General features: G+C 45.0%; 1 protein-coding gene across 4 annotated transcripts in view; it reads left to right on the top strand.

Moving 5' to 3' along the window:
- The window catches only part of MBOAT1 (membrane bound glycerophospholipid O-acyltransferase 1), a 473424-nt gene that overhangs the window by 251209 nt on the left and 198195 nt on the right, over positions 1-24020 (top strand). For all 4 annotated transcript variants that reach the window (XM_078687935.1, XM_078687934.1, XM_078687937.1 and 1 more), the window contains one exon: positions 21675-21770. In XM_078687935.1, the coding sequence (XP_078544061.1) occupies positions 21675-21770 (96 nt within the window). The remainder of the gene's footprint in view (positions 1-21674; positions 21771-24020) is intronic.

Below are 24020 nucleotides of genomic sequence, written 5' to 3' on the forward strand. Positions count from 1 at the left end.
AGTCCATCTGTGTCGCTGATGCACTGCACATGGTTTCTGGGCTGCAATTTATTTATTTTGTAGCATAGCAGTTTGCCTGCCTTTTCTTCCTTTTCATGGTATTGTTGTCAGGCATGCAGCATTTTACGAGCAGCCCCGCCAAATAGCGTCATATCTAACTTACCTCTAGCCTTTCTGAGTGCAATTTGGATTGAGCGAGATGCAGTAACCTTAACTACTTCATTCTTTAATTCTTGTTTTTTCTCTTTATGTAATTTGATAAAATAGGATGTATGGAAACAGAACTCTCCTCTAATTACTGCTTTTGTGGCATCCTGTACCACGATCCATTCTCTCATTTGTCATTCTCCATGAAATAATGTCTAATGGTTTCTGCTGTTGCCACCCTAATTGTAGGATCTTACCTGTCTCTTTCCTTTACTGTATGTTTAAGAGGTTTATGCTGTGAGAGGTTCATGAGGTTAATGCAGTTCATGCAGTCTGTTTCTAAAGATGTGGGAAGATTATCAGATGACATTTGAAAGCCTATTTCTATGGGAAGTACTCTAGGGAGAATTGCCTACAGATGAAGAAGAAAACTGATCTTTAAGTGAGATTTGTGCACATGGGCGGAACATGTATAGTCAGGCTCACTGTAGAGCTTTAGTCGTCATATGCCTACTAGGTCATAATCTGTTTTACCTATCTGTATTGCTGATAGGGATTTCCCGACTCCAAATGAAGCTGATGAGAAGTCCTGTTATCGATCTAAAGTTGTTCTGCAATCACCCTATATGAATAGTCGTTCTCAACAAAAGCAGCCATATTGGGCAATATGTTATCTAAACATTGGGGCCATAAATGGAAAACACTATTTCCCGAGTTTTTCTTTATTTCAAGTACCCTTCTGATCCGATCTGCATGCCATCTGTGGTAAATGGGAAATCTCGACTATCAGCTTAGCCATGCCTTTAGAATGTGTTGGCGGGAAAGATTATTACTGAGCACGGCCACCACAAGATTGGGCTTGAGTTTTGTGGGCGAATTATGGCCCTGAACATTTAGTCACAACCACAGACTTCCTTTCACCTACAGCACCTTTCAGCTCATCTAAATTGCAACAGGAGGGGATCGCCGGGCTTTCTGTCTGGCGATGGATCCTTCAGGGGAGCATTATGACCCAATTGTGTGAAGCTCACTAGTTTCCTTTCATGATCTCCACGAATTTGGTTCAGGTGCGGTGGTATTCACCTCTGAGCACAAAAAAGGAACAGATCACTGCACCACATTACTTGCTTGCCCCAACTCGATGATGAAGGGCTCATTTTGCAAAGGAACGTCTCTGTCAGGATCCGCCATTTGTTATTAGCTGTGGCGCATCGGGCAGGAGGATTCGGCCACAGATTTGTTTCCCGATCTGGAATATCCTTGATCCCCCCCACCCGCACTACTCAGAGCAATTCTTAAAGGATGGGCTGTGGAACGTTTGTGTTCACTGACACAAAATTTGGCATCTACACAAGAGGAACATATACCTACAAAAAATATATGAAGCAAGTCCCTCATATGCCTTTTTCTATTAAGAGAACATATTTCTGATAATTTAAGTATTTTAACCTTAAATACATTGCAAGGCAATGTGCTTGAAAAACGACGTATAACACAACAAAACCAAGTACTTACCCACAAGATGAATGACTTAGTCACAAAAGGAACCCCGCCGCCCATCCCATCCCCTATCGCGAGGTACTATACAGCAGAAATGCTGCAGAAAGTAGAGCTGCAAAATAACATTTAGTGGAACAGAAGAAGATTTCAAAGAGACTCCGATCTGATGAGCTTCACCAAGGGATACAAAGTGGGTGCTTTCGCAACGACACATTTATGACCCAAATGTTGCATGCTGTTGGAGTGTTCCTCAGATAGCGCTCTGCGCTGAGCACCATAATGAGATTGTAATTAGGATATTAAGTTCCATGGACAAGGCGAGAGTGCTCCAGTATAAAGACTCTCCTGCAAGCTGGTAATGATCTATAAGAAGTTACTAGAAGACTGACAGCACACAGAGTAAGCGAGGCAGCCAACAGACCCCATTGAAAGGTATGTACAGCATTAATGGATTGGCACTGGACGTATGGGTGCATGGGTGCAGGTGATGCCACAGCACCCCCAAAACCACCATGGTGCAGTTCCAAAGGTGAATGAACAGTGAAGATGCCTTTAAATTTTGTTTTTATCTTGTCACATCTTCTGTGTGTTCAAAGACAGAGGTCAAATGTCAGATGATGTCCTTTGTCAAAGTGCTGCTTTTTCTTTTAACATGGAGTTTGGTGTTTCCTTTGTTTCTCGGAGTACAAAGGGAACTGTGCAACACTGTTATTGGTATACAGGGGGTGAGAAAATGAAGACTGTAGATATAATTGTTCCCTAACACACCAAAATTTGAATACCTGTAAATAGAATGTAGAAATTATGAACAATATATAGTTAGGAAAATGCAAATGAGAAATTGTTTTTGAAATACTGCAATATGACAGAAACATAAATTTTCCTTTGATAAATATTTGCGAAACCCGATTTTCACCCATGATTGTTAGCGTACTATGTAGCTTTATTGTTAAAACTGCATGTCTGTGCAAATTCAGTGGCCATTTTAATGGCAAATGTGTTGTCTATAAATGGCTGTGCGTTACCACACCATGTATTAGTAATATATGTGTGACAGTATGCTCCAAAGTGCACAACCAGCTAAATACCACACCCTACTGCTGAATGAGTGTGGGCAGTGGTCGAAGTGGGGGGGAAAAAGTAGGGGAACTGTGGGCGGAGAATCAGGGCAGGAAAAACCCATGGATTAGGTCATTTTGCGGAGTCAGAGGTGTGACAGTAAGAGCAAAATATCCACATTTTTAGTATTTATTTCCCATTTAACTAACTGGTTATAGCTTATTACGTTATTTAATTTAACCAATGGACATACATGTTTACTTAAGGTTTAATATGAGTTATTGCATTAAAATAGATTCACAAAGTGGGATACGTTTCCAATCACAGAATGTCCAAATTATCCTTAAAAGTGGAATCGCAAGCCATTTATCTCCCAGCCATGTAGTTTCTGTCATCATCACTTCTCCTCCCTTTTCCCACAAGAGCAGTTCAAACAAGAATGACAAAATATCCTAGTTTGCTAATGTTTTCCACATAATTATGGCTCTGCCATATTTGCCACATAATACATCATCTGCTGCATAATCTAATGATTTTAATTAATCAATTGTTTATAGCTCAAACGGATCAAAAGTTACTAAAAAATATGACTTGTGCTGTTGTGAAGTAGGGGCCCTTTGCAAAGGTTGACTGGTCACCTTTCTCACTGCTGCTGTTGTATGTTCCACTGGTACTAATAAAGAAAAATCTTTGCAGAGACTGTTAGCATGTTTAAAAATGTAAAAATAATAAAGTATCAGAAAATTTACAGCATCACTAATACCAGTGTAGGGTGTTATAGCACTTTAGATCACACATATTACACAAAGACAATCAATCATATGTGTGTAAATCACTGTATAGGAAATGTTACATAAGACAAAGGACTACAAGGTGCAGGAGTCACATGACAACCATACTAGTAGGCAGCATAGTTTAATAGTGATTGGTCTGGAGAAACACAAACTCAGAATTTAAAACGTACTACCATGGTTGGGGGTTATCTTTAATAATCAGAATTGGTTTCTACCCAAATTAACCCTTTTTTGCAACAGTAGGATAATCAAAGATTGGGGGAAAAACCATAACACTCTAATTTATACCTTGCAGTTTGCATGCAACTCTTACATGACAGTTAATAGCTCACTGTTCTATGTTAGGATTTTAACTTATTAACTACAAGTAACAATAGGGTCTCTCTGACAAAAGCAGTAACCCACTGACCTATTTATATTATGTGCACTCTGTGATCTGCATGGTACATGTTCTTAGCAGCAGGCACATTAACCCTCTGCGCTTCCTTCTCATGAGTTAAAACGAATACTAGACAAAACACTATCTCTCTCTACTAAACATTAACCACTGGAGTAATCATGACATTTTTATTGTTGCTGAAAATTGTTGGAGGCCAGGAAGGAGGCAGCAAGTGCTTTTAAAACCATATTATACTTGCAAACACGACGCCTCCGCTTGAAGTCTGAGCCAGCGGCGGTCCTTGCAGGTAACTTTGGTGGGGCCGCATAAGGGGGGATTTCGAGGGACGATGCAGAGGGAAAATTAATTATTTATTTAATTTTCACTCTGCATTGTCCCTCGAAATCCCTCCTTACCTGGCCCTCTGTCCCACCGCTGTTACCTGTACGGACCGCAGCTGTTCAGCTCCTGTTGCAGTTACACTGCCCTAGAGCCACCCTTCTCAAGGGGCCTGTGACCTCAGTGACAGAGTCACTGTCACTCTATGGTGTGCTGCTTCATAGGCCTGCCTGCAAGACTGGAGGTGAACTTCAGAATGAATTGTGGTGGGCAGGACTTCAAGGTTAACGCAAACTTGCCACTGCTAGGGTCCACCTGCTGGTGCTAAGACATCAGGGCTTTTAAGATCTCACGGGCCTTCTAAGGTCTACAATGGGAATGTGCTCCCTCAGGGGTAGAGGTCTGGTGGACTGGTAATGAAGGCTGAACCTGTTTCCCCAGTACCAAATTTAGCAGCCTGACCATAGTGCCACATCCACCCCCCACTGAGCACCATACTGCCCCACTGAGACAAACTTGCTCTGCACTGACCCGCTTTAAACACCTGGATGTGACTCCATTCAAACTACTCACTAGACAAGAGCAATATGCTGCCTAAAAAAAAATTAACAACATCCTAGAAAAAGCAAACACTCATAGGGAACTCAAGGTTAAGTAAAGCATGTGAAATGTAAGCAGGAACGACATGGTTACCTTTTTCTTTTTACACTCATTATTCAGAAATGAGTGAGTGCTTTTTCCTGAAAAGTTAAGGTCCATGACTACAGGGCCCAGAAGGGACCCGTTTTCAGTGCCAATTGCTTATATCCTTACAAAACATAAGCAGTATGGTTTAAAAAGACCACATTCATGAACACACAGCCGCTGTACACATTTTGTTTTTCAATTCACCCATCAAGCAGGTATTTCAGTACCTCCAGGAATAGTGCACTTTCCCACCCAGGGAAAGCAATGTTTTTCAAAGAGAGACCAGAAAGCAAAAGTAATGGTACACTGACAAACACTGTAAACTGGCGCTAATGTGTGGATAAATCAACCTTGCAACCACTCTGTCTTGCTTTAGTTAGTTATTTTTCATATTTGAATGTTTTATTTCTCTACCCCGAGGCTGCACTTAGAAATTGAAAAATGTCAGAAACAGATGACGTTTCCAGCAAAAGTGTGTTTCTTTTTTGGATCCATTTCACAGGGGAGCAAATAAACAAAAGGAGGAAAGAGAAGGGAATACCTGTTTCTTGAACTCTCGGTTTTCACTAAATGAGGAGGAGAGAGACAGAAAGAGAGGGAAGAGGGGGAACATAGAGAGGGGGGAGCTGCCAGTGGCAGGAGAACTGGACACTTTCCTTGTCTTCTCTGGGCATGAAGGAAAAGACAGAGTCTTTTTCCTTCTCTGCCCGTTCTGCCCGTCCTCAAAAGCTGAGCCTTAACTATCGCCTTGATGATTTTTGCCGTCTGGTAGGCATGTTCAGAATAAGAAAGTAGGGGAACCAACTCTATGAAATTAAAGAGCCTTGCCCTGCCATTCCCGCCCACTTTGACCACTGGGCGTGGGTCATTTATTATACTTGTTCTAAGTATGGCGCTTGAATTTTTCAAAATTCATATGAGTTCATTGACGTGACATTGATGGCAGCACCCCCACTCTGAAAATACTTTCAGCACCTCTACATGATTGCTGCACAACATAAAGTTGAGAAAGTGGAAATACACCAGAGTGCTGGCCATGGCAGGAGAGAGGACTTCTACAAATGTTATCTGTGTGGGCTCTGATCTACTACACTTTAACAAGGGCCCATAGGTGAAAGTCATGGATCTGCGCTGACTCTGCCATGGTGATGCTGTGAGCACACAAGTGAGTCTGCGGTAACACAAGTATGGTCTGAATGGTGCCAGGGCCAGACTGGGAACCCAAAGCAGCCCTGCCAATTTTCTAGGACCGATCCTGGAAGCCAATATTGCATCAACGCTGCAAAACCATCTCCCAGTAACAAAAAAGCCCCCCACTTTTGCAAATCTGGCCGGCACCCTTCCAGCATCCCGGGAAAACACCTAATGCCCACTACGGCCATTCCGGCCCTGAATGGTACTCTGTACCCTAGCACACCTCAGAATTTGTTCTCTGCTGAGTACCATAAAAAGTATTGTAAATATGCTGCTATGCTCCATCTAGTCATGGTTCAATCTAAAGCCTCCAAGCACCACACGGAGTAGTGCGTGGTGCAAGGGTAGAGGCGGAAGAGATGTACTGCTGTGCCTCTTTGACACTTGCCACTTCCAGAGGCACATGGAGATAGTAAATGGCTAGTGGCTATCCAATGAGCACATCCTAGATATACATGCCCCACACATGCAGGCCAGTAGTTGGAACAACATTTAAATGCCACTCTAACAGACTAGTGGCTGAAACGGCCTGGCCCGAGTCTTTACTATATCTTTGATTACATGAGTTTGGGAGACAGCTAAAGCTGTTTGTATGCCAGACTTAAAAAACCTAAGCCAAGTACAGTGTCCCAAAACCTATAGAAATTTAAAGCGGTGGATGCATGTTCTCTTTTACAGTGACAGGAAATGCCACAGGATACCTTGTAGCACTTTCCTGCTCTTAAACTAATAATACATCGGCTATCCCTGTTCACACATACACATACTCGCACTTGCCATTTCAAACAGTTGTATGTCAATACAACGCAGTGTTTACACCGCACTTCCATTACAACTCTGGTTTTACAATGCAAGTCGTTACCACGACTTGATATGTAGGGTGCTGGACTTAGGAATAGTAAGATTTACTATTCCAACACCAGCCTACGTACAGTAGGGAAGGTGTTGGAATAGTAAATCTACTATTGCTTAGCCTAGAGCGCCCTCCAGCGCAAGTCGTGGTAACGACTTGCGTTGTAAAACCATCGTTGTAATGGTAGTGCGGAGTAAACACCGCATCGTAATGGATGTTCCCCATTTCAAATATACCTTGATGCATAAAGTACTTAAAACCATGAACATATCAACAGCAATTCCGCAAGAAACGATGGTTGCATGTCTACTTTGTACAAGGGTGACAGAGGAAGACACGATAGCCATAAACTCTGCATTATTACAAAAATAGGTATGCACTTAATCACTTATGACGTGCACCTAAGCTCCATCCTGTCTCGAATGAAAGGCCTTAGTTTTCATTTTACACTGCATCAGGGAGGAAGCACAGGATGTGGTAAGCACTCTTGTGGCCACAAAGTAGTGCACACTGCCTCCCACTGTATTTCACGTTTTTTGCACAGGTACTTTTGATCAACCTAAAAAGTAGGTTATTTGGTTCTGGGGCACTCAAATGTTGATGTTGATCTTAGGATCACTAGGGCGACAAACACTCTTCCTCCCGGCTTCGTTAACCAAAATATTAACATTTCCGCAGTGAATTATAATCACTGCATGAAAGACCTGCTTCATCATAAAAAAGAGACTGAAACTCTCTTCACCCTAGGCTCTCCAAAGAGATATTATAGCCTTAGAGCCTGACCTAGCAGGGTTGACTGGCCATTAAAGGCCTGCTCCAGCGTTAATGGCCCGAACCGAAGGCAAGGGTCTTTAACAAGGGAGAGGGCCTTTAATGGCCTGTAGAGCCTGCTAGGAGGGCTCTAAGGCTATTAGAACATTCTTCCCCTCGAGGGCAGAATGTTCTAATTAGTAAAAGCAAAGGCCTCTCAGAGCCCGAGGGGGTTTAAATCCCCTCGTGCTCCAAGAAACCTTTGTTTACAGCAGCAGCTGTGAAAGGAAAACAACATTGGAATGTTGCTCTTCGGACTTCTGCCAGCCATTAGAAGCCTAGAGCACTCCAATGTCTACAATCGAGCGGTCAACATTAATATCCCTCGGCTTGTAACTTACTGCTGCTGAAGATAGCCAATAGCAACCACAAAAGAAACACTTTAACTACAAAATTGTCTGGGTCAGCATTGTTGGACCCCCTGAACTGTATGGTGATGTCATTTTGTAGTGGGCTGTCCCCACGTGTTCAGAAGACGTAGAATGGAACCACATTAAAATGAAAACAACTATACACAGCAATGTACAAATGATGAAAACAGTCCATAAACCCTGGGATGAATGGTAAAACCACATCACAAGAGGGAAAACAGACAAAGGAGGAAAGAAGAATGAAAGGAGAACAGTAACACCATCCTCGTTTTTATGTCTAGCACACCTTGGGTGGGAGATTGCCCACCGGCGTGGTATTACAAGTTTTTGTTGTCATTAGATCTCTTACTTTTTTTTTCTGACGTTGTACCCCTGCCTAAGGGATAGGAGTGGGTCCCATGTCCCATGTCCCATGTCCCTTGTTTACATTCTTGCTACAGTTTTGCTAAGCCTTTGTACCTTGACTCTAGGTGTTGGCTTAAGGGGTGTATTCCCTTGCTATGTTTGGTATGGGTTTTAGCCCCATTTTCATGCCATTTGTCTCTCTACATGTTTGCTGGTAACCCTCACGCTGTTTGGGTTATAGGATGTTTTTCCCCTTTTGCGTATGTTGGATACTTCTTTACTTTTCGGGTGTGTTTTTGGGTGTTAGTCCCACCACCTCGTTTTGCGTCATGTTGTGTGTAAGTGGCCATGCACCTCACCTTGCCATTTTGTGTAAGTCGCCCTGCGCCTCATGTTGTCAAGTTGTGTGTAAGTCACCTCGCACTTCACGTTGTTATGTTGTGTGTAAGTCGCCCTGCGCTTCACTTAGTCATGTTGTGTGTAAGTCGCCCTGCGCCTCACATTGCCGCATTGTGTGTAAGTCTCCATGCGCCTCATTCTGTGTTAGATTTGGGGGTCTCGAGTTGGCAGAGGTAGGTACCTTTGACCAAATAGGGATCCTTGCATCTAGTTGGGGTAAAGGGGTACACTCCTAAAACAACCCCTGCTCACCCCCTTGGTAGCTTGGCAAGAGCAGGCAGGCTTATTTCATAGGCAGTGTGTAAAGCATTTGTGAACACATACAGTAACCCAGTGACAACACTACAGATGGACACCACACAAGTTGTAGTATAAAAATAAGTATTTTTATATAGACTTAACACAAGACCACAAACGACAAAAATCCACAATACTGTACTTCAAAAATGGTAGAAATAGCTTAGTTCTCTTTAGATGTAAAATGCGACACTTTGAGTTCAATGTACCTTTGGATGCGTAACGCTATACAACGAAAGTGTTGCAGGGAAGGTGATGTGTCGGTTCCTTACATGCAAGAACGGTGATGCGCCAGGTCCCTACTGCTGCGTAATGGATGTGTCAGTTTTTCTCCCCGGGGGGAGGTGATGCGACGGTTTCTTACAGCGCATCTGTGGTGATGTGACCAGCAGCTCTGCGATGAGATGAAGATCCAGTGCAATGATACAAAATGGCGTCTTCTTGATGCGACAACGATGCGTGCACGCCCAACGGCCGTGCGGTGACTCAACGATTCTTCTGAGCCGTGACAGACCCTGCAATACACTCTCCGGTGATGCGATGGCGTCTGCTGCAATGGCGACACTCTTCTCCGATGCTGCGACGACAACAGCTGCAGCGGCAACATGCTTCTTCGTCTTGAGTCGCACTTCCAGCTCCCAGCGACACGCTGTCTCTCAGAAGGCCCAGCTCAACAGCAGGCACTTCAATTCCCAGCAAGGGAAGGCTGGGGAGCTGGTTGGTGATGTCTGTTGTCCCTGAGACTTCAGCAGGAGGCAAGCTCTATCTCAAGCCATTGGAGATCCTTTACAAGTTGATTTGAAAGTAGCACAAAGTCCTTACTCCTTTCTTTGGCAGTCAGGCAACCACTGCAGGCCAATCCCCAAACAGCAATTAGCTTAGGGATAGCCTCCTCCTCAGTTTCTGTGGTTCCTCTCCTTAGCAAAGGTTCTTCTTGTTTCCCAAAAGTGATCTAAAGTTCTGGGGTTTCGGTCCCCTCTTTTATACTCATTTTCTCTTTGTTCTTTGAAGGCATAGAGGCCTTTGTCTAGTCCAAATCAGTTCTGGTCAGTCCTGGAGCACTCTTTTTACATGACTCCTTCTTTCCTTTCACAGTGTAAGCCAGGGACATCAGATGCACCACAGGAGGTGGAGCCAGAATTGTGGAGGGAAGGCACAGCCCTATTGAGGTCCCAGGTGCAACTCCTCCCACCACTCTACATGTAGATCTCTCGATTCAGCCCTGTGCTGACTCACCCTGTCTCCTGGAATCCCCCAGCCCCTGTTACTCAAACTCCAGACAAGGAATACTCAACCTAGCAGAGGCAGGCTTGGATAGTTAGGCAAGAAAATACCTACTTTCTAAAAGTGGTATTTTCAAACACAGAATGTTAAAACCAACTTCACTAAAAGATGTATTTTATCATTCTGAGTTCAGGCATACTAAACTCGAATTTCTACCTAGTTCCCTGAGTCAGTTAGAATTATAAGAGGTTATAATCAAACTGCCCATTCTGGCCTATGGGGAACAAGTAGCCTTGCAATAGTGAAAAACGAAAATAGCTGTGATTCACTATTAGGACATGCCACACACATCAGGGCTTGTCCTACCTTTTAAATACAATTCACCCTTTCCCTGGGGCTAACTTAGGGGTCGCTAACATTTAGAAAACGGAACGTTTGGGGGCTGGCAAGTGGGTGCACTTGCCAGTCAACATGGCAGTACCAGACTGCACACAGGCTTTGCAATGGCAGACCTGAGACACACTTTACAGGCAGCTTCTGTGGGTGGCACAACCAGTGCTGAAAGCCCACCGGCAGCATTTGATTTACAAGCCCAGGGCACACGCAGTGCACTGTACTAGGGCCTGACAAGTAAACCAAACCAACATATCATGGAGTCACTAATCCATACATCAGTTTACAATAGGGAGAGCATATACACTTTAGCACTGATCAGCAGTGGTAAAGTGCCCAAAGTCATAAAATCAACAAAAACAGGTCAGACAAAATACAGAAGGGAGGCAAAAAGTTGAGGGATGACCCTGCAAAAAGGGCACATGTCCAACATCCTGCTTTTACATCGTTATGTTGTATGTTTAAGTCACCCTGTGCTTCACGTTGACGTATTGTGTGCATTTGCCACACAGTGCTGTACCTGTGTTGTTTTCTCATGCTGCATTTGTTCTTGAGTGTTAGTCCCATACTACACCAGTGATAGAAGTGGGCGGGGACGGAAGGGCACGGCGTGCCCCTACTTCTAAAAAATTGTTCAGTCCGTTCCCCTACTTCTTGCTTTCAAAAAAGCGTCCCGGGACGGCAAGAATAGTCCAACTTTAAAATGATAACTTTTTTCTTTCCGCTTCCAGGGGCTGCTCGCACTTCTCTGTTGAACTCCAGAGGCTGCAGCAACCCCCGCCCCCCCTGAGCTCGCACAGGCCGAGGGCAGGCCATTGTCATTCCGATTGAGGCAGATTAGCCCCTTTAGAATGACAATGCGCCCGCCCTCTGCCTTTAACATATCAAGTGCCCCTGAGATCGGAGTTGGTGATTACAGAGGAGCTTTCCCCAAGCAGAATACTGTGGGGAACTTGACACCTTTGTCAATGTTGTACACGGAGTGAAGTGAACTGGGCAGGAGCAGTGACGACAGTGACCGGACAGAAGAGGCGACAGGAAAGGAGAGGTACTATGGCAGGAGAGGTGTCAGGGCAGGAAAATTGACAGGGCAGGAGAGGTGACGGGGCAGGGGAGGTGACGGGGCAGGGGAGGTGACGGGGCAGGGGAGGTGACGGGGCAGGGGAGGTGACGGGCAGGGGAGGTGACGGGGCAGGGGAGGTGACGGGGCAGGGGAGGTGACCGGGCAGGGGAGGTGACGGGCACGAGAGGTGACGGGGCAGGGGAGGTGACGGGGCAGGAGAGGCGACGGGGCACGGGAGGTGACGAGGCAGGGGAGGTGACGAGGCAGGGGAGGTGACGAGGCAGGGGAGGTGACGGGGCAGGGGAGGTGATGGGGCAGGGGAGGTGACGGGGCAGGGGAGGTGACGGGGCATGAGCTAGAGCAGTAACCGGGCGTGTGCGGTGAAAGGACAGGAGCGGTGAAAGGACAGGAACGGTGAAAGGACCAGGAGCGGTGAAAGGACCAGGAGCGGTGAAAGGACCAGGAGCGGTGAAAGGACCAGGAGCGGTGAAAGGACCAGGAGCGGTGAACAGGACAGAAGCGGTGAACGGGGCAGGAGCAGTGAACAGGACAGGAGCAGAGAACAGGACAGGAGCAGAGAACAGGACAGGAGCAGGGAACAGGACAGGAGCAGGGAACAGGACAGGAGCAGGGAACGGGACAGGAGCAGGGAACGGGACAGGAGCAGTGAACGGGGCAGGAGCAGGGAACGGGGCAGGAGATGGGAACGGGGCAGGAGCAGTGAACGGGGCAGGAGCAGTGAACGGGGCAGGAGCAGTGAACGGGGCTGGAGCAGTGAACGGGGCAGGAGCAGTGACTGGGCAGGAGCAGTGACTGGGCAAGAGAAGCGACTGGGCAGGAGAAGCGACGGGACAGGAGAGGCGACGGGGCAGGAGAGGCGACGGGGCAGGAGAGGCGACGGGGCAGGAGAGGAGACGGGGCAGGAGAGGTGACGGGGCAGGAGCAGTGACCGGGGCAGGAGCAGTGAACGGGGCAGGAGCAGTGAACGGGGCAGGAGCAGTGAACGAGGCAGGAGCAGTGAACGAGGCAGGAGCGGTGACGGGGCAGGAGAGGTGACGGGGCAGGAGAGGTGACGGGGCAGGGGAGGTGACGGGGCAGGGGAGGTGACGTGGCATGAGCTAGAGCAGTAACCGGGCGTGAGCGGTGAAAGAACAGGAGCGGTGAAAGGAAAGGGGCAGTGAATGGGGCAGGAGCGGTGAACAGGACAGGAGCAGTGAACGGGGCAGGAGCAGTGAACGGGGCAGGAGCAGTGAACGGGGCAGGAGCAGTGAACGGGGCAGGAGCAGTGAACGGGGCAGGAGCAGTGAATGGGGCAGGAGCAGTGAACGAGGCAGGAGCAGTGAACGAGGCAGGAGCAGTGACGGGGCAGGAGAGGTGACGGGGCAGGAGAGGTGACGGGGCAGGAGAGGTGACGGGGCAGGAGAGGTGACGGGGCAGGGGAGGTGACGGGGCAGGAGAAGGAGAAATGACAGGACAGGAGAAGGAGAAGTGATGGGACATGAGAAGTGACGGGACAAGAGAAGTGACGGGACAGGAGAAGGAGAAGTGACGGGGCAGGAGAAGTGACGGGGCAGGAGAAGTGAAGGGACAGGAGAAGTGAAGGGACAGGAGAAGTGAAGGGACAGGAGAAGGAGAAGTGAAGGGACCAGGAGAAGGAGAAGTGAAGGGACCAGGAGAAGGAGAAGTGACGGGACAGTAGAAGGAGAAGTGACGGGACAGGAGAAGTGACGGGACAGGAGAAGGAGAAGTGATGGGACAGGAGAAGTGACGGGACAGGAGAAGTGACGGGACAGGAGAAGGAGAAGTGACGGGACAGGAGAAGGAGAAGTGACGGGGCAGGAGAAGTGACGGGGCAGGAGAAGTGACGGGGCAGGAGAAGTGAAGGGACAGGAGAAGTGAAGGGACAGGAGGAGAAGTGAAGGGGACAGGAGAAGTGACGGGGACAGGAGAAGTGACGGGACAGAAGCAGGGCCTGACTGGCTACTGGGCAGTTAGGAATGCTGCTGAGCTGGGGGGTGATTTCGATAATGGGGACCTGCGTGAGCTAAACGAAATTCGTTTTGCTTTCAGGATTGCGCAGCACACGCAGGTCTCCATGGACGAAATCCGCCTCCACTGCAGTAAAATCAGGCAGCAGCTCGGCAGCATTCCTAACTGCCCGGTAGCCAGTCCGGCCCTGGACAGGAGAAGTGACGGGACAGGAGAAGTGACGGGGCAGGAGAAGTGACGGGGGCAGGAGAAGTGACGGGGCAGGAGAAGTGACGGGGGCAGGAGAAGTGACGGGGGCAGGAGAAGTGACGGGGGAGGAGAAGTGACGGGGGCAGGAGCGGTGACGGGGGCAGGAGAAGGGAGGGGGCAGGAGAAGGGAGGGGGCAGGACTGTTCCTATTGGGTGCAGAATCTAGACTGATTTGCATATGGCTGGGTCCAAACTGGAATGGCATGGTGAGTAAAGAAATAATGGATTTAGGCCCAGATCTCTGTACTGGGGTGAATGTATGATATTGTTCTGCATTCAGTTGTTCTTTTTGCTATATTATGATTGAGCAGCTAGCTGGCGACATGAATATGAAGGAGCCTTTGTGGGTTTCCGTGAGTATAGATTCTCCTGAAGAGTTCCTTTCTCTTCTGAGCCCTGCATAACATGTGTACAGGAGGAGCCCTGTATTCATGACCTCAATGTTTGAGACAAAAATTAATCATGGATTTCTGAACATTGAGTAAAAGCATTAAGGTAACATGTTGTTCCTGGTTAGTGTTTGCTTTTTCCTGAATTAAACCTCAAACATGTTTATCCATTGTTTTAATTAAATAACGTTATAAGCTGTAACTGGTCAGTGAAATGCTAAACGTACTAAAAATTGGTATGTTTTGCTATTTCTAGCCACGCCCCTGACTCCGCCCACTGATTCAGTCTTCGGTTATTCCCGCCCCCTGATTCTCCACCCACAGTTCCCCTACTTTTTTTTCCCCACTTCGACCACTGTACTACACTAGTTCTCGCACTGCTTTTAGCATGTGTCCTTCACATGAGGGGTGGCGTGTTGGGTCATGGTTCTGTTCCCCACAGTCTCCTTACATGTTCTCTATTAAATTGTGCTTTGCACACGTGGGTTTCAATCCCATCCTCGTCGCCAAAATGTAGTGGGCTGGCCCCACGTGTTCAGAAGACATAGAAGACGTAGCCGAGCTAAGTTTCAGGTAGTTTATTAAGTCCATAAGAAGAATAGATACAGAGCCCCACCAGGAGCAACCTGCTAGCTGCTCATCCCATTTTCCAACTGACAACACTCACACCAGATACCCAAGCATTCCACTCATGTCAATCACACCAACATTCTATACAGAACACTCACACTGGCTGAGCAGCTAAGGACAAGGTGAAAGGGAACATTACAGCATAACATGAGAATACTACACATTTCTTACACATTCCACATTACAGAACTTCCCAACTGGTATGTGGCATGTGGTGTGGGGTTTGAGTTCTGGTGATGTTCTCCTCTTGTCAGTAGCTGCAGGACTGTGGACGCTGTGGCCAATAAATTCAAGACTTGAAAACGATACGTCTCCTGCCTCTTCATTGTAACCCCGTCACTACAATTTGACAACGAGAATGGGATTCTACCCAAATTGCTTTGTTGAGGCTGGGGAACTCTGTGCCAGCAAAGTCAGTAGCAACAGCTGGACAGTGCAGTGAAGCTTTAGCAGGCTACAATGCTTAGCCCTTGCCCTGAGGAAAAAGGGCAGCAGTCAGCACCACAGCATGATTCATACAGGTCTGTGTTGATGTAGCTCTTCAAAATGAGTCACAACCCACTTAGATAGGGCAAGGTTTTCATATTTCTAGCCAGGTACAGGCTTCCAGATTGCCCTTCAGTCCAGGTGGCTATGTGACACCACACACGGTGGTATCCCCAGTCGGGGTATCCCCTTGGGGAAGATGTGTTTCATGGTCTGTCCTTACTGTTTCTGGAGGCAGCACCCATTATTCATCTTACGCAACAGTTTTAACATAAAATGTTGCGTTGTCCACGTTTAACCATAATGGCAGGTGCCCCAAAAGGATTGAAACAGTTTCACTTTTGCTTTCTTTCCAAGGTTCGTGGTTGTGATCTCTCTATTATTAAAATTCATTCAAACAAGTCACAAATGGTCCTATTACCAGAGTGCAAGAAATTGATTTTCCATGGGTGGGCGGGGTGTGTGGGGGTAATTGGGCCTTCCTACTTTGCCACATAACTATAGAATTGCAGGCATGGCGTAGTGGAAGAGGTCAAGGAAGGATAACCCATGGGATGCAGAGAATAATTGTAGGGTCTCCCACATCCAAGGGTACACAGGAAAATGGTGGGACAGTACAGTTGGTTAACTCAGCTGGGGACGGTTTGATCCTGGACTAAACATGAATGAATAAATGAACCCCATGACTTGTAAAATGCACAGCTACTCATAGAGTATCCCAGCGCTACAACATGTGACTAGGAGAGGGCAGAAAAGAAATTACTAATTGAAAAGATGCATTTTTAATAATTTATGAAAGGCAGTCTCATCCACTAACCTCCTGAGAAACTTCCACATTTTGGCCACACAGACCAAGAAGGACGCGCAACCACGCCTTGATTTGTTTAAGGGAGGGACCAAAATCAAATGAGCATTGCTAGATCACAGGTTCCTATTTCGCAGATATTTCTGAATTCTGTTGTTCAGGTAGCGAGGGCCAGAGCTGTGAAGAGTATTGTGTGCAAGCAATAATGCTTTAAACATGATCCTCTTGTGGACAGGTAGCCAATGTAATTGGATAAGGTATTGTGAAGTTGGAGTGCGCTTTGGAAGATTAAACACCAACAGACGAGCTGCCGTGTTCTGGATTACCTGAAGTTGTCGGATCAAGGAAATAGATAAACACAGGTATAAAACATTAGCCCAGTGCAAGCTAGATAAAATAGTGGCTCTGACAACCATTTTGGGAGCATCCTGCAACAGGGGGGGTAAGAATATTTTGGGTGCCCTTAAAATCCCAAAACATTTAACTACTGACAGAATCTGAGCCGTAAAAGAGAGTTTATCATCAAATATCACTCCCAGATTACTGGCCCCTTGTGCAGGCAGCGGAGGAGTTGGGCCTTCAGTAGGCCCAGATCCGAATCAAACCGGACTGGGATTGAGCTTGAAGAGAAGAATTTCGGTCTTGTCTGGATTGCAGTGCAAGTGGTTGTCCCCAAGCCAGCAGAGAACCACCTTCAATCACGCTGGAAAAGATTCCTTTGTAGTGTCTCTAGCACCCTCACAGGAAAACCTTAACTGTGTATCATCCACATAAGAGATGATTTTGACGCAGAATAATTCCACCAATGCAGTGAGAGGGAGCACATAGATATTGCACAGTGTGGGACTCAGTGCGGATCCCTGGGATACCCTGCATTTGAGTGGTTTGGCCTCGGAAAAATGTGTCTTTGTCCACATTGACTGTTCTCTGGCTGTTAGAAAAGAAGTAAGCCATTTCAAGGCCATTTCCACAATTAGTCAAACAGTGCAGCAGAATGTCTTGAGAGACAGTATCAATAGCCACGGATAGGTGAAATAAAATGAGAGTGGAGATGTGGCCCTGGTTTAAAGACAGCTTCAAGGGCTTGGTAATTTCCAGCAAGGGGGTTTCAGTGCTGTGGCGTGCATGAAAGCCAGATTGGGATGGGTGGAGAAGATGGTTAGATTCTACAAACTTCGATAGTTGCCTATTTACAATAGACTCTTGGTGGCTGCAGGGAGAAGAGAAATGGGTCTGAAATTGGACAGATTCTTACCATCGACCATAGACTTTTTCAGCGAGGGCCAACACTAGCCATTTTCCAAATATCAGGTACCATCCTTGTCTGTAAGGAAGAATTAAATACCTTCGCATGCACTGGACCAGTAACATCCACAGTTTACCTCAAGATGTGAAGAGGACATGGATCTAAGGGAGGGCCAGATTTGGAAGACAGAAGGAGCACTTTCACTTCTTCCTCACTCAGAGCAGCATGTAGTTCTGAATGGGGACAGGAGGCAAAGAGACAGGAGCCATGGGGCAGAAAGAATGAGACACCAGTATATTACTCTGAATTTTAACCTTTTTATCTTCAACCAAATCACTTAATTTCTGTCGTAAGTGCGGTTCGTTTCTGGTGAGGATGCTAACGGTCCATAAAACAGGACACAATTTTAAACATTTCCTTAGGTCTATCGTTGGCTTCTGTAATTTTCAGAGTATAAAACGTTCACCAAACTAATGTGATATTATAGTGGTAATTCCCCAGAGCCTGTTTATATAATAATTTATCTGCATTGGCATAATGAGTTTTCCAAATTCTTTCGAGCCATTTACAGCTTTTTCTTTCTGCACTTAGTTCTGAAGTGAACCAAGGTGCTGTAGGGTGGAGTCACTGTTTTACTTTAGTATAAACTGTATCAGAGGCTATAGTATCTGCTGCCACAAGGTGCCATTGATTAACTATGATGACATCCTTTTTAACATTACCCAATAGTTCGGGTGTAGAGAGTACCAGAATTTCCAGTAATTGTGGGATCAGTACCTTGTTCTATGATCTTTCCATGGAGACACCAGTATAATAAATGTCGTCCCCAGTCCTAAGGGAAGACCAAGCAAACTTCAATAGGTAGTGATCAGACCAGGTTACTTCCAACAGGGTCTCCATAGCAATGGGCGTGTTAGACAAAATCTTGGCGAACCAAATGCAATATGCCCAGGGTCCTCCTATGAAAGGGAAGGGGATAGAGGTACATGAAAGATTAGGGATGGTCGAAGATCCAGTTGAGAACAATAGGTCACATTGAAGCGTAGCACTGCAGGTGTAGAAACCCTTTGTTATTCCTTGCCTTGCCCTGAACTTCGTGATTTTGGAAGTCTCTGGCTCTGGATGATATTGGTCGACCGACACATCAAAAAGGAAGACTAACTGGTCATCTCGGTCTTGTGCAGGGTTTCCTGAGATCAGGTTGGCTCATCTCAGGAGACGTAGTTCAGATCTTCATGGAGTGAGGCACACTCACCTCCTCGAGTCAGGATTCCAGGTCATGTCGGGAGTGAGAGTAGAAACCGAGAAATTCATGAAATATAAACTCACTTTTTTATTTTCTTGCTCAGAGGTTTTCTCCTTCCTTCACACACAGTGAAAATGGGGATCACATCTGTGTCTTCCAACACTTTCTACACCATTTACACCTGGACTATCCAAGGCTACGTTAAATATACCAAACAATAAGTGTAAAAGCATTTCAAAACGTGTGTGGCTACCCGCAGAGTTACTTTATAAGCCACGAATTTCAGGTGTAAGTCTTTAGTACTACAAGAATAATATACTCACATGCCTAGCAAATTCTTTGTGAAAGGGGCCAATAGTTCTGCCTTAATGTCGCCTGTAAATTGGGTATACAGAAATGTGAACGTTTTCAAGTCACATTTACATAAGGGAAAAGGTTTGTTATTCTGACACATGGTACTAATTTTGCTTCTTTAAAAGATTAAAATCTTTGACAGTTCTACGAAGTCAAACTCTGCCTGCCTCTCACCATCTTCTCAGTTATCATGGCAGGGTGGATGGCTTTGGTGGCTTTGGAAGTGTTGATCTTTGTGGAAGGATGTTCATCGTTATTACCTTTCACATTGTTGTTCCTTCTAAAGGCCGTTTTGTATTTCGTTTTCTATTCTCATGTCAGTGACCTGTGACATCCTCTAAGCAGATAGGATGAAAATGCACTAGGGATGTTATCATATCTGCTTCCTCAGGTTTTCAAAAGGCCAACAAATAACCCTGAAAGAGCTCTCGGTACATGTTCCTATAATAATGGCATCTCTGATCTAACTTCCTTTTTAGGCTTGGTTGATAGTGCAGCTGTCTATAAGAACTATTGTTCTCAATATTCATGGCATGCAGTTCGGGTTACACCCCATAAGTTGTTGGCTTATTTAGATCAGTCTTCTTCAGCCATTAGCTTGAGGCATAGTCAATCATATCTTAGATTAGTGCCAAGGAGTGTTTCTCTCTCACTGTCCATTTGGAGTGCCATTCCTCTTCCCATGGAGTGCTTGCATTGCAAACTATGAGAGACTATTTTACATCTAAAGTGCATACTCAACAATCATGGGGCAGATCTCCAAGAAAGTGCTGCAGCGCGGCACCACAAGCCCTTTGGCTGCTCCACGCTGTGGCACTTTCAGAGCACAGGAATGCGACATATCTACAATGATATGTCGCATTTCGGGGCTCTCCCCTGCGCTGGCACAGAAACAGCTGCCATGTGCAGGCACCCTTGCACCATGGTGCAAGGATGCCTGCGCCATGAGGAAATTGCTTTTGTGAAGGAAGGGGCCCCTTCCTGCGCAAAAGCAATCATTGCAGGCATTTTCCTCTTTCAATGCGTGCTGTAGAATGCAGCATGCATTGAAAGAGAAAAAAGCGAGGAGAAATGAAAACATTTCTTGGCTACACCACCCCTATGGTGGCGCAGCAAATGGATGCATTTCCAGGTTTACGATTTCTCGTAAATCTGGAAGTGCATGAGTGGACATAGGTGTTGCGTGGGAACGCCCACAGCAAGACCCATGTCCCGCCCCTAGCAAAATGTTGCGTGAACAGGGGCGATATTTACAAACACAGGTTAAGTCACTCAGGGTGACTTTACCTGTGCTTGTAAATATCCCTTATCAGGCTGTGCCACCAGTGCGTCACGCAACGTGATGCACCAGCGGCGCATGGGGCTTGTAAATCTGTCCCCATATTTTTTGTCCCATATAATTTTTTCTTCTACATGCATTGTTTACAGACAGGAATCAATTTATTTTGTATTGCAATAGGCATTTTTGGATGCTTTTGTCAACACAACAACTACCATCAAGGCAAAAACCACTGCCAATACCACCAGCAATAAAAACAGTACAACCCAAGACCACCATCAATACCACAGCATCACCAATTCCACCACCACTACTACTGCATATAGCCAAATAGCATACCAACAATACCACTACTACAGACTCAGTGCCATTAATACTATCTACTTCAATACCACCAGCACCACAGCAATACCACTACCAATGTATCAAACACGACCCCCAGTTTCACAAATAACACTAACAATGGCATCAATGCCACTATCACCAATATCACTATTAGCTACCAATACAACCACCGATATAACCACCACCATCAATACTGCTGTCACAAACAATACCACCTCTATTCCCACTAATGCCACCTCCCTCACTGGTGCCACCATCCCAGTAACAATACCATCAAGATCACACCAATACCATCCCGCCACCACCAATACCTCAACAGCACAATACCACCAACACCAATGCCACACTACCAATATCACACCAACAACACCACTATTACCCGGGCTAACAACACTACCATCACTACCACTACCAGTAGGCAAAGCCAATTGGTATAACTTCAAGCTGCTATCACATGTAGATATCATTTACTCATGGCTCACTCTTCTGTACTTAGCATTTCCATTTGATCCTCCCTATCAGTTCCCTGAAATCTATGTGTGAAATTGCTGCCTCATTCGTATCTTAAAAAACGGGTTTCCTCTTAAGCTGCAGATAAGCAGCAGTATACTATTGGGACCACAAAAGGCCAGTTGGCCAAAAGTGATCAAAACAAATAAAACAAAACATAGCAGTGCAAATAAGATACATTTTTAATTTAACCAAAGATTCATAGATACTCAAGCTCAAAGAGTTTCAATTGTAAATGACGGCTCTCAGCCAATATATTTCAAACTAATGTGCTTATTGTTTTCTGGCCTAGGTGCTCCTTTGTGGCAGCTATGGGATACCTTACTCTGTGCCAGATCAGCAGAGTCTACATATTCAATTATGGGATTCTCTCCACAGATTTTTCTGGGTGAGTATATATTGAAGACGTCTCTGATCAGCACTTCATTATTTACAGTATTTCATTAATATAGGGACAAAACGTTCTTATGTGGGTAATATGTTACATCAGTGCACTTTTCAAAGAACTTGGGCATTAGTGCACAACACGTCACCCTCTTCGAGGAGAACATGGATGAGGAATAGGAGACGATCAAATTTAGTCACGGAAGGTGCCAGAGGAATCTAACCTGGAAACCTTGCACATTCCGGATTTATATTGAGAGATGTTTTCAATAGTTTGGTAAAAGTAAACATGCCTCAACAACTCTTGTTGGATATACACTGCACCCGCCTTGCACATAGATGTGTAAATTCTTCAAAGATCACAAATAAAATGTTTTGTGGATGCTTCACAGAGGTCCCTGTGCCCCATAGTTGTTTTTTTTACTCATGCACTTGGTTTGGATTGTGTGGTTATCCAGTACTCGCAGAACCTTGTCCCCATGAGAAATGAGGTGAACAGGGTTGAGTTTACACCATTGCATACCAATACCGCCCCATATCAAATGCCAGACATCACGAGTGCTACAGTCACTTTCTTTGATACTCCGTAGGACTTCGGCAATATCATTGGTGCAATCCCACATATAACACAACATATATGTGCATGCCATTTATATGTTAAGATTCTTAGATGTGCTTAAAAGAGCATTTTGTTGATCATTTAGTGAAACCAGCTATCGTTTTTCCATGCCTAAATTTACCATACTCTAAAGGTTCCAGGTGATATTTCCTGAGTGGGTAAAAAAAAAAGAGGTCACAAGAAAAAAGTGTTATTATAGCATGGAGGATACCACTCACTCCAAACACCAACTGGCGTACTTCTCAAGCTGAAAGTAATTAGTAATTAAGTGTATGTAACAGTATAATTCAGAGTGCTTCCATAATCATAATAAGGCACACATATTTCTACAAAAAATAAAATCAAACTATTTCATATTCGATTCATAGCGTAGTGTATGTTTTGGCTGAGTTACAACAACAAGACAAAAAAGCAGATATAATTATCCACAACATTACAAAAGAATACAATAATGTCATAATCTTTTTGAACAAGTTTTTAAAAATCGTGGCCATAAACTTACATATTTCATATCTAGTCTACATAGAGCGTTGATGTTGATGTGTTTCTTGCTGATTCTTTAATGCAGTACAGCATTTCAGTAAAGCAGACAACAGCAGACAAACATAATTTAGCATATGCCAGCAAACCAAATAGGCCATACTGTGGAGCATAAAAAAAGGCGTTGTCTTGATTAGCAGTTTCCAGAAAAAAAGATGATGTTCTCAGACCAATATCACAAAAGCAACATATTTATCTATTCAAATGTATGCAAATTAACCCAGTTACCTACAGATTCAGCATGTTTAAAATTATATCTTACAGGACCAGAGCCTTCTAAAATGTTTTACTTGCTATAAGTGCTTTTCACTTTAAAAACACAAAATGTAATTACTGAATTCACCCGTGACCAAGGTGCGGCTGCACCGAAACGCGTCGGGCGTTTGAGACCATTTTGCTGAATTAAAATCCATCACGCTTATGGAAATTGTGGCTCGAGTTTCCTTCTTTTTCACCCATAAAGTTGGTTTGACATATATATATATATATATATATATATATATATATATATGTCCATTTTAGAATCCTCATTATTTACAACGCACTGTGTAAGACCAAATAACTAAGGCCTGATGCATCTATTTTTATCCATTGTGAAATTCATGTCACTAATATATTAAGTGATATTACAACTCACATGGAAAGCTTTGAATTCTTACTAATAAAATGTTGAAATGTAGGCTCCTGCTCACCTGTCAGAGTTTCTGGAATTTTCTACTACTTCTAAGGCACTGTTAAGTGAGGTGATACCTAATGAAACGTCTTTCATTGTATATGCCTTTTTGCATTGTAGATGCCACTTTGTAGCTGGTATTTCGTGCCTTTGAAACACCTTTTCGGTAATTTCGAAAACAGACTTGATTGTCCTAGACAAACATGGTAATTCTTCATCACCGCAGGTTTCTAGCCTTTTAAAATATCACAAGGAATTCACACTCTGCTGAATTGTGTAAGTCACTTAATTGCCAAAAGATGTGGTCACTGATGGTCACTGAGGCTCATTAAGCCTTTCACCTTCCTAGTTAGATGTAGTGATTACTAATGAGTTTGATTGGAGGAATGTTTGTTATGACATATGCTGTGGATGGTGGATGT

Source organism: Lissotriton helveticus, chromosome 4_1 (genome assembly GCF_964261635.1).
Source record: "Lissotriton helveticus chromosome 4_1, aLisHel1.1, whole genome shotgun sequence".
NCBI lineage: Eukaryota > Metazoa > Chordata > Amphibia > Caudata > Salamandridae > Lissotriton > Lissotriton helveticus.